The sequence below is a fragment of the Branchiostoma floridae genome, chromosome 3, assembly GCF_000003815.2.
Source record: "Branchiostoma floridae strain S238N-H82 chromosome 3, Bfl_VNyyK, whole genome shotgun sequence".
NCBI classification, from domain to species: Eukaryota; Metazoa; Chordata; class Leptocardii; order Amphioxiformes; family Branchiostomatidae; genus Branchiostoma; species Branchiostoma floridae.
This window is the reverse complement of record NC_049981.1, coordinates 28,044,170-28,056,131: the sequence shown is the minus strand read 5'-3', so window position 1 is coordinate 28,056,131 and position 11,962 is coordinate 28,044,170. Positions and strand designations below refer to the sequence as shown.

Below are 11,962 nucleotides of genomic sequence, written 5' to 3'. Positions count from 1 at the left end.
AGTGTACATGATACATTTTTCCTAGTGTAATTCCAACAGAAAGATAGCAGTTTATATCAAAAGAAAGTGGTGTAGTCATCGTTAACATTGTTTAGGACGACGGTAACAGAAAGTTGACAAAGTTTACTTTCACTGTTGAATGCCGGGAAATTTTTGCACACGTCACACCTTGAGTAAAAACAATATGGCGGTTCAAGAAAACTTCGAGGTTTGACTCTTTCCAAACTTCCGCTGATCGTGCAATTCTTTACCATCTACGCGATGGACGGTGTGGATATCATAAATCTTGACGGTCGGGAGGTACGGTTGGCGAAGGTGGAGGGTTCGCAGGACGTGTTCATGACCAAACCGTTCGTTCTTCAAAGGGCAAGGTGGGCGTGATCGTGATCGATTGAATCTTCTATATCGTTCTGTAAGTGCGTGTAACTCATGCAGACGACGCAATAAGATACTCCTTCTAAAACATTTCCCTGTTTTCATCAGACGTGATCACTCTTGTCTTTTTATGTGTGTTTGATTATCATGGATACGTTCAACAGGCCTTTATTGCTACAAACAAAGGAGTCGTAATATACGAAGGTCAGGAAAGGGTCAGCAATGTTGACATCACGATGTTTACTCCTCTTGTTTCTAATTACGTGAAATTTTGTTAAGTAAGTTTGAGTTGCCGAAGACATGTAAAGTTAAATAACACATTTTCCTCCTCGGGCGATATATGGATTTACTAGCAACTTGAATCCAGTGAGCATAGCTTTATAGTACAGTCACTGTGGCAGTTTTCTTACTAAAGTAAAACAAACATTCTTTTCCTTGGTGTGTATTTTGGTATTTTTTACCCCGTACCGTCAGAATATCCTGGGCCTATTAGAAAGACGTTTGTCGCTCGGCTTTGAAGCCACGTGGCAGTAGCAGCTTTAGTAACACTATCCATTCATACAACAATAGGGTACTCTAGCCATTGTCTGCATGAATAGCGGTGCTGGTTTACCACTCGTGTGGCACGTGTGGCATTTCTTCCTGTACTTCACAGGTGGGTGGAGGACAATGAAGCCGTGGTGTGCTGTTTGTGTAACAACAAGTTTAACCAGATCAGAAGGAAGCACCACTGTAGACAGTGTGGCAAGGTGCTATGCAGCAAGTGTTGCAAGGATAAGGTGTGGTGTACTGTTTGTTTATCAATAATGTGTAGCTGTTTGGCTGCATAAAAGTATGCCATAAATCAATAACACAACTGACTGTTAAAGAAATCTACTACTCTACAATTAAGGGCTAGCTTTGATATTGATACATCTATTGCTATATAGGATACTTCAGATATAGCTTGACGTTACATTACTATTAGATTTAATGACCAGTCTTTCCATCACATAAAAGTGTGTGTGACCTACAATCTTGATAGTACGTAAACATCTGAAATGAATCATAATTGTCCTAGCCTAGTACCAGTTGCACATCAAAATTTTTTAATTTTGATGACTACCTGCGGCTTATGAAAAAAGTCATGGAAGCCCCCGCACATTATTTTCGCATGTTCCCCACCAGGTGCCAATGCCCCAGCTGCAGTTAGACGACCCAGAACGTGTGTGTGAGGACTGCAAACCTGTGACTGAACTGGTCACTATGTCCCGGTCTCCACTCATGGTCAGATTCTCATCTGCATATGTTCATGTTATAATGATGATACTTAAGGCACATAAGGCACAGATGTCATTGATTTGAATTCATGTCTTTTACTTCCTGAGATTTCAAGATGATTGTTAAATTAACTATATGATTTGTTTTTATTTTGCCCTGTAGCATGTATTATCTGATATGAGATACCTTGTTTGTTTCAAATTTGAGACATCAAAGTCCAACTTTGGTGCCATCCAAACCAGGGTCCCATCCTAGTTAGATACCTGGAGCTTTTAACAACTGAATATTTCCAATATGTATACATCTAATTGCTGGCTATGTTGTAAATATATGATATTTTCATACTTACCTGAAAAGCCTAAAGGCACATCTCTAGAGCTGCAGTGTACTGATTGGGTGACTCAACCTTCAAAAACAGGCAACGTAAAAAAAACGGATCGTGAATGTGAGTCCTCAAATCTTAAGATATTATTTTGTCTCTTGTACTGATTAACCATATCAGTATCTCCTAGATACACAATGTGGACAGGCAGAGTTAAGACACAGTCTTTGAATGGTTACACAAATTGATGTGTTCTTTGACAACACTGTGTGCAGAAGTTCCAGCTTCAGTCTGCCCATGGAATTGCAGAGGCTGTCAAGAACCCTGACAGGATAGGAAAGGTTTGTCACAGTTTCTATTCTGTAGGCTACATTTGTACATGTACACTGACATTATTATATGGATGATATCTGTGCATGCATCAAGTTGCAAAATTAGCCACATGCCTTCATCACAAAGAATATTGGCGATACAAATGAACAAAGTGTTCCAAAGTTGAAGAAGGTGTGAAAGAAGGAAACAAATCTATTGTTTATAGGGATGGATACTGGTATGATGTAACAGTACAAAACATTTTGTCTTGTTGGAACGGTAAAAAAAAAACAGAACTGAGAGAAATCAGTGGACTGAACTTTGGACCCTTCAGAAAAAGAACAGATTATATCTGTTAGGGTTTACATGTTTTGGCATTTGCTGGTCCAAGAAAATAACATTACAGCTAAGTAGAGAAGAGATTATAGTCATTGCTTGTGGACAAGCAGAGTAAGGACACAATTTTCTACAGTCAAACTTATAGAGGCAGTGAACATTGTTGATATGAAAACAGGATTTTAAAACACCAGTAAGAGTGGAAACTTCACCAAACAGATTCATTTGTAGCAAAATGGACCAGTAGTTTCAGTATTGCCCATTCACAGGTTGTCACAAACGTTAAAGGGGCATTCCACTCCACACGGTTGAGTTATTTTCCGATAGATATTAATTTTTTCTTCACATTTACATTACTTCACATTATACGATAAAGTACCCAGTTGCTCCACATGAATCAAAAGCATTCAGTCTTCTACTAAACTCCCCAAGTACCCTCTAATTGAATTAATCCTATGGCTGAATACAATGTAAAACTTTTAGGTAAGGTTACAAAACTAATTTCAGGTTCGCTAAGAAATCTCGTCTTGTTCTTGTATTCTTTGCTATCTTATGAGCAATTTGCCTTCTCGGTGTGCTTACCGTACCTCATTTATTCCGAAAATATGTACGATAACACACTGTCTATGCGTATAGGGAATGCATGGGTAGGGTCTGCATGGGTTTATTGAGTGTCATTATTGTACACATCACGTAATTCATCCCAAGGTGAATTCCACAAAATTCGGCTGATTATGTATTCATTGCCACATTATCTATTGGAAAACAAGACCCCCTTCTGGAGTGGAATGCCCCTTTAACAATCAGGTTCTAGGTTCAGGTCAGTCAGGACAAGTTTCATCCTCTGGACCTGAACTGTACCTATACCTGAATTTTCTGTACTGGTACACAACCCTAATTGCTTGGTACACCATCTTCTATGTGTTCAGTCATTTGTTCCACTTTTCTGATCACTTGACCAGGTATACATATTTGTGCTTGTTACTTGGTCTGTGAGGCAATATCACAATGCTACTGAAAACATAATAGTTAGTCAAAGGTAACCACCGTTTTCTGATAGATGAAAGCAAACTTGTCAGTTTAATCCTTGACAGATTAAAAGCATATCAACGTTCCCAAACCTTTGCATATCTAAGTTTTTGTTTTACACTTCCAAGTTTTCACGGAGGTGGTTGTGGCTGTGGGATTGGTTTATTCTTTCACTTGGGTTGACGGGACGTGCATGCATGTAGGTTAACATTACAAACTGTTTCCACATTTCAGGTCATAGAGTTAGGCGGACTGCAGACAGTTGTGTTTCTTACCTGTGTGTCAGAGAGTGACGAAGTTAGGGTAAGTGAAATCAGTATAATGATAAAGTGGTCCCTATCATTAGTTGTGCTTTCAATATCTGCAATAGTTTTAAACATAGGATTGACACTCTTTGTTATGCCTTAATCTTTTTTATTCCTATGTAGGCCCATTTGGCCTCAGCTCTGCACACCATGTCTCGGTACCCAACAGTTCACATGGCACTGGCAGCTACAGGGGCAGTCAAGGCCATCTGCAGGTAAGAGATGTGGTCTTCACTTTTCTGCACTGTCTACATTTTAGACCAACTAGCAAGTTTCCTTTGATTTTCAATGTTTGTTTTTTTCTTTCTTACTTCCTTTCTTAGTTTGAATAGCAAGCAAATCTTGAAGGAAACACTTTTTCTTTTCTTTATTTCCAGCATCTTGTCAGAGGAGACAGTAGAACAGACCCTTGTAGAGGCCATTAGTGCTCTCATGATCTTCTGTAAGTCTCCTGAGCTCAGGACTCTTGGTAAGGGATATATCTTAGGCCTCAGGTCACCTTATTTCCTATATTAGTATTTGGTTACGTATTTTTTTTTAATTAGATTTACTGGTTCATTTGGCAATGTGACGGATGCCTAACGTAATAAGGTACAATATAGTTGCAATACTGTATTATTGGAATGGTTTGCCAATGACTTCATTGAATCTTTTCAATATTAAAGAAATGCTCTCAATAATGATATATTGCTTGTATCTATCCAGCGATGTCATCGGGAGCCCTAAAGCCTGTATTGGGACTGTGTAACATGCAGAAAACCATTGCATTGTTGGCTGTCATGACCCTGAACCTGATGTTAGAACATCACCAAAACCATGCAGCTGCCATTGAGGTAGGTTCTCAACTATTTATATTTTTGTTTGTTAATTATAATTTTTCATAAGTCTAATTGTACAAAGCATCTTATGCACATACTATTACAAACACATGTAAGTCATGTATTTCATGTCAGGTAACTGATTTAGGTTTGATTTTAGGACATTGTATTATCAACAACTTTCTCAAGGTCACACATTTTCCTTCTTTCTATCATTGATCATCTATGAGTGTTGACAATGTATTGCAATTAAAAGTAGAGAATACATTTTCCAGAGATAAGTGTGTATTTCTCACAGCATTTCTTCTTTCCACTGTGTTCCCCTCAGAATGACAAGAAGGCCCTTCCTTCTCTGCTGAAGTTAACAACATCAGAGGATGAGCAGGTCAGGGAAATATACTGTCTTTTCCCAAGGGAAAGTCACAAAAAGTTTCCTTTGAACAGGTCTTACTAGATTCTCTGAACAGTTCGAGTGCCAAAAATAAGTTGTTTAGAGGAGTAATCAAAGCTTCTCTAAGATAGTCAACTGTTGTTACGGTGGTTACAGACTCTAAACTGTTTCTTTAACTCCTGAGTAATTGTGTAAACTGTCTGAACAGTGTTTTGTATTGCAATATTTGTTTTTGTGCAGTTTATGTGTCATAGTCAGTATAGTACATGTAGTAGTAGTCATAGTAGCTGGGGCAACGACGCAAGAAGAAAATTGTAAATTTCGGCGTTATTTTCTTTGCGACATTGGGGCGGAGCCCGTAGGGCTAAAAAGTATTTGCGTATCCGTTCCGTGAGATACCTTTTTCTCCGTTTTTTTGCGCGTCCCTGGCTTCCCTGGAGTCTTGCCTACTGCGATGGGCCGTTCGCAATCTCGGCTTTCCCCAAAGTAGCCCGAAAGGCGACCTTTGTCAATGGACCGCTATGCCTAACTCATACTAAACTCATACCGTCCACCATCGCCATCGTGGCTTTTCCGGCTATGGTCGGAAGCTCCGAAGCGTTGCCGAAGGCTGTCCCGGACATCGCCGAAGATTGGCGGAGATCGACGAAGCGATCCAAGATGGCGGACCGTATGAGTTTAGTATGAGTTAGGCATAGCGGTCCGTTGACAAAGGTCGCCTTTCGGGCTACTTTGGGCTACTTTTCTTCTTGCGTCGTTGCCCCAGCTATAGTCATAGTTGCAGTAGTCATAGTTACGGAGGATGCTTCTATTCCTGTGACAGATGCAGGAAGTTGCTCTGAAGGCCCTGAATCAGCTGGCACTGGGCACAGACTGGCACAGACACAGAATCATCCAGGTGGGAAGTATTCCTGTGCAAGTGATAGGTACACATCACAGGGCTCGAAATACTGGGTGGGTGCACCCAAAATTGGAACTGTGCACCCAATTTTTTTCAGTGGGTGCACAGGGTGCACCCAAATAATTTCTTAGGTTTATGTTTGGAAAGATATCAAGTATACTAGTATACATCATATTCTTGACATCTAAGTGTTAGAAAGATAATAAAAATGTCTGTCATGTTACTTGTTTAAGAATTTGATAGCTTGTAAGTAAGTTTTGTTATTAGGTTGTTTTGACATTCTACTGAAATTTAAGCGGTGCACCCAAAAAAAGTTTAGTGCACCCAATTTTTTAAGCTGGGTGCACCAGTGCACCTAATCTCAAAAATGAATTTCGAGCCCTGCATCATGTAACAAAAGAAGAATATTTTTTCACAATCTCATGTTTGTATGTGCAGTGTGATGCATTGCTGTATAATGTCAAAGTTTAAGGTGCTACGGGCCTTAAATAAACTGTGACCTTAGACCACAATGCATCAGCTGTTAGGTGGCATATTGATTCTTATTGCTTGACAGTTCTCTTTTGATGCATGGATGTCACAGTTGTATACTGCTCCCTCCTGATTCTCTATAACAGTGCATGTGTGGTTCTTGCCTTTAGACTATTCCATTTTTTTCTATAGGTGATATGCTTTCACCCTGATTAGATAAAGAATAACCAAACAAACAAACGTGTTGAGTTGTATAAATGTGCTAGGCTGATGTGTGTGATGTTAAGGTAGGAGGCATCTTGCATTGCTTTTCAAGTTTCTTTAACATCTGTGGCCTTGGCATGGTTCCTTCCTCAGGAATCCTTCACATCTGGGAACATCCTGCCCAAGGTGCTGAGCAGCCAGCCTAAGAACCTACAGGTCATCAGCAACGCTGCCTGTCTGGTGGCTAACCTGGCAACAAACGCTGAGGACCAGGTAGGGCAACCACTGGCGAATACTGTTAATGCAGAAACTTTTGTGGTGGTTTAATGTTCGCAGTTTTTGCGGTGGCCACTTTGCCGCAGACATTTTCCATTGCAGTAAGAGACTACATCCTACATGTACAAGATGTAGTGTGCATATGGGGTGAGCAACATAGGTAGAATCAAAGTCATCACTTCTCGTTCTAGAAGCAGGGCTATAGGTCGTCATAAGATTTTGATCTTGTAAAATTTTCATTCAGGCTGCGACAGAACCAACCATCGACAAGAATAGATATGACAGCCTATCTGTTATTGTGACAGCTGAATTTGAATAACACAAATATGAATATCCTAATAATGCCAACAGTTGTAAAAAAAGTGACCAGGCCCTTAGGCCACACCAATTTAATTTCTTGGTCACGGATTCGCTCGCTCCAATTTTTTGGAAAAAAAAATAAAAATAAAAATTACAACTCAGCAAATTTTCACCATTAATGAAACTATTCACCAACTTTCTGGTGTAGCAAATAGGCCTTTATAAGGTCCTTAAAATGTGGGTATTATTATTGAAGTTATATTTTTCATTCATGAAGAATGGGACAAACATGAAAACTGACACTACTTTTGTAATTTTCAATGAACAGGTGCTGTTACTGTACAGTAATAGTGTTTATGTACCTTTTTCAAGCTGAAAACTTTTTATTCTTTATGTTTTGGATTAGCCCTTACCTTTACCCCAACCATTTTACAATTCTTATTTTTATTTCGCCCTCTCGCTCCATATTTTTATGAAAAAATCCGTGAACCAAGAAATTAAATTGGTGTGGCCTTAGTGACATGGAAAACTTCAAGTTTTTCAGGCATCTAGTAAGTAAACCACATTCGGTATTTTAATGCGGTCTTCAATCTTTAGACTGATTGGAGATCATGAGTGAGTGAAGAGAACATATTAAGAGAAACTGATTGTAATGGATGTGTTTTTATGGTTTGTTCTGGATGTGTTGCAGATATCCCTGCACCAGTGTGTGGACTGTCTGTGCCGCATGCTTCAGACACATGCGGAGCACACGGAGGTTCTTACCCACGTGAGCCGCGGCATCGCCAACTTCGCCATGTTCCACACCAACACAGACAAGCTGGTGTCCCACCTACAGGACATCATCTCTGTGGCTCTCAGGGTGGGTTAGATAAACGGTCCACTTTTGGTGCCATGAGGAAGGACAGTTTTGAAAGTTCTTTACTAGTATAGTTACACATTCCCATATTTTTATTTATCTTTATTTTCCCATACCTACCAACTTGTTGAAGCTGTATTGTCCGCTGTTAAAGTAAACTGTAGAATTTGGGTAATTCTAGTGTCATATATTCTTTTTACTTTGTTGTACTTTCTATGACTACAGTCAAACCTGCCCAAGACGACCACCCGGGGGACCGGACAAAAACGGTCGATTTGGACAGGTGGTCGCTGAGAAGAGTATCGACTCAAAACATGCCCTATGCAAAGTATAACGGTTTCCGTTGTGTTTAATGGCAAATAGCAAGCACACTTCACGCACGCAAAGAAGCGAGGTATTTAATGTCAAATACAACACGCACACTGTAAATTGTAAATTTAACCCCAGCTTTTATACGATACAGTATGATACTGTATTTGTACACTAACGTTTTAGACAGTGAGGGAACGTTGATGCTGTCAGTTACCATACAAGCCATGCGTCGCTGTGTTCTTGATCGCCGTATCTGAAATAACTACGGTGCACCTTTCGAATTCTATGCCCGGTACGTCCAAATAGCGTACTTAGCCAAGGGTGAATGTACAGTTGGACAAAAGCACTCACACAGATCTTTCTTTAAAAGGTATGAGCTACACAGATCTTTCTTAGAAATTTCCTCCCATATTACAGTAGACTGCCCCATTGACCCACCCATTGACCGCCGCAATCTTTATTCTAAACATAACATCGTATGGCAGTCAAAATCCGACGCAGACTGGTCGATTTTGGCACAAAATCGCGCTAGTTATCATCAAAAATCGATGAAAACCTCGATTTTGAAAATGATGCGGTCGTTAAGGGGCCCAATTTGGGCCGGTCGCGGTCGCGTTGGCCAGGTGGTCGTTGAGAAAAGGTCGCTTAATGCTTCCGTCAATAGGAAAAAAAATCGGGACCGAGAAAAAGCGGTCGAAATGGCCAGGTGGTCGCTGAGAAGAGGTGGTCGCTCGGGCAGGTTTGACTGTATATATACATGTAATTACTTTGTCTTGCCTGTTAGTATCCATTGATACCTGTGAGACACTGCATATCAAAAGAGAATTCAAAAGCTATAAACAGCACATTAAGTACAGCTGCACCATTGACTGCAAGAAGCAGTATAGGCCTGAAGAATGTACCAGAGGGACTACCAAAACATTGGCAGTTATACATAAATGTGTATTAGAACTTACATGTGCGTGCTTGACTGTTCCGCCCAGTCTGCCATTGTAGCAGTGCAGTACCAGGGTCTGAGAGCCATCTTCTACCTGCTGTCCACCTCACCTGACCAGACGATCACTGCACTCATGAGGTAGCTTGGGATTTCTGTTGGGACCTTTGTATCCTTCTTGTTTTTTAATATCATAAGTCCGTGCTGACTTGCTTATATGGAAAAAATACTCAGGGAAAACCAAACACGATAATAGCGTGAAATCTAAATTTATGTCATCAGGATGGTTGAAGAAACAACAGCACACACAGAGTATTGTATACCATGAACAAAAGATACTTTATTTTTGTGTATCTTTTTTTATCTTGGGACTGACTTTGGCATTCTGTGACATTAGTATCTGTTTTCATGTGTTTTTTTTGCAATGTACAGCACATGCTTGCTCCATAGCTGATTTTAACAGTATGGTAAAAAACATGTTTTTTTCTAAACACGTGTGTGTAGACGTTATGCATATAATTAAGTCAAAATGACCTAGCTAACTTACTGAAGATTACCTTACCACTGAATAATAATGTTGTTTTTGACATTGTTGTCTTGTGCAGGGAGGGGGCAGCAGATGTTCTGAGAGGTGTTTCCACCATACCGGGAATCATGGGAGCCATGCAGGCAGCGATCACTAAAAATGCACCACAGAGGGTCAAACCTTGGTAGAGCTGGCCTCAAGAAGGAGGGGGGGGGGGGGGGTTAGGATGGAAGGATGGAACAAAGGAAAGGGTGGAAGGAAGGAATAGGGGAAGAAAGAAGCAAGGAAGGAATGTAATGGAGTAATGAGTGAACAAGCATTAAATGAATGAATGAATGAATCAATGGATGAATGAATGGATAAATACATGAATGAAGTGAAATTTGGATATTGAGTGAAAATTTTGTATTTTATGTCAAATTGTCACTTTTATACTTGTTTGCCAAAACAAGTACCAGATTAAAGCAGTGTAATGAGAGGATCAGTAAGAAGGTAGAAAAGGATAAACTTAATGAATTTTAATGGAGTGTGTCACAACATGATGATGTGTCAGAAGTACATGTGCCAAATTTGTCCCATCTGAATGTACAATCTGTGCAGCTACCACCAGTTTTAAACTTTACAACCACCTTTTAAAACTAAACTGACAGTTGTATAATGGAAGTACCATGGCAATCTGTAAGTATGTAATGTTAGTATTTTAATCATGTACAGTTTTCATACTAATAGTCATATCAATCAAATTAAACAACTATAACTGGGTAATTGTCAGCATGTTTCTTGGCAAAGAACAGGATGTTTTGTATCAATAAAGACCTAATTTTTGATATAGAACCAAAATGAATTTGTAACTTCAAAAGAACAGGTTTGAGGGAAGTGATGCTTTTTTCTCAAAATCATCTTACATCAGACGTCAATGTATTTCCTGCTGGTACAGCAGTGATTTTCCTTATCTCAGTCCATAGCTAGTAGCCATAGGTATGTGGTCTGTCCACAAAGGCTCTCCACCTTTGGTGGTCATCAGCCAGTCTGGTCAGCTGGACCACCATCTTTCCGGACAACTCATTGACATCACTGATCCATGTTCCGCGAGGGCTTCCCGCGGCTGCAATTCCTTCAGCTTGTCTTATAGAATTGTATGTGCCAGAGTTTCTTTCTCTCTAGATGCAAACACAAAACATTGCAGCTTTTTGTTTTTGTTTGTTTGAATCTTTATTTATTCATGAGAAGCTCAAATTGGCCTGCAGGCCGATTTTCATTGAGGTCATGAGGGAGGTAAGGGTCAGATAAAATATAACAGAGATACAGACTACATCGAGCCCTAATAAAACTATCAGCATATATCACTACATATACATGGTACAAAACATATAGTAGAGCAAAAGCTCAAAGTTTGTCGTAGTCTGTCTGTTATTTACCATTGGTATGAAGCTGGGTAGTATATGGATTGGCCAATTTTTGTGTCTTCTAAACATGCCATGGTCTTCATGTATATATACAAGTGGCAGATAACATTTAAAGTTTGGAAGAAGTGGTATAGGTTTGGCCTTCCTATCAGATTTTGTGAAAACTACAGGGGCATTATTTTTGCAACTTTTGGAAGAGGATTAAGAAAGGTATGCCATGATTCTGGTTTATCAACTATCCCACACAGGTCTAGAGCATTGGAAAAAATGTAGAATTAAAGTTTCTTTCAGAAAGTGCTGCCTCTGTCCTCTCAGAGAAATTGTACAGCAACCATGTTTATGAGACATCAAGTACAGTCTATGGACGACATCAGCAGCCATATCAATTTTCTCCACATTTTGCGAAAAGAACAACTTTTTTACCCACCAGGTATGTGTTGATGCAGGATCACTTATCATTGAATACAGGAATAACCAAACTTGTTTTGTTTTTTTTATGCGACAGCTCCATAAAATACACTTGCTGTGGCCAAGCTAAATTTAAAGTCTTAGAACAGATGTCTAGATTCAGTCTAAGCTGAGCTATAGAAAATTGTGGATGCCACAATTGATGTTTTATGCTCAT

At 39.7% G+C, this 11,962-nt stretch overlaps 1 protein-coding gene across 1 annotated transcript; it reads left to right on the top strand.

Annotated features, from left to right (window-relative positions):
* The first annotated feature begins 148 nt into the window (after positions 1 to 148).
* LOC118412155 lies at positions 149 to 10,765 on the top strand. The gene is made up of 14 exons (XM_035814862.1): positions 149 to 371; positions 1,031 to 1,154; positions 1,543 to 1,641; positions 2,233 to 2,298; positions 3,869 to 3,937; positions 4,063 to 4,154; positions 4,317 to 4,408; positions 4,645 to 4,772; positions 5,086 to 5,142; positions 5,972 to 6,046; positions 6,878 to 6,997; positions 7,992 to 8,162; positions 9,455 to 9,546; positions 10,011 to 10,765. The coding sequence occupies exons 1-14, from the start codon at positions 262 to 264 to the stop codon at positions 10,117 to 10,119; spliced, it is 1,404 nt and encodes a 467-aa protein (XP_035670755.1). The 5' UTR covers positions 149 to 261; the 3' UTR covers positions 10,120 to 10,765.
* Positions 10,766 to 11,962: the final 1,197 nt, after the last annotated feature.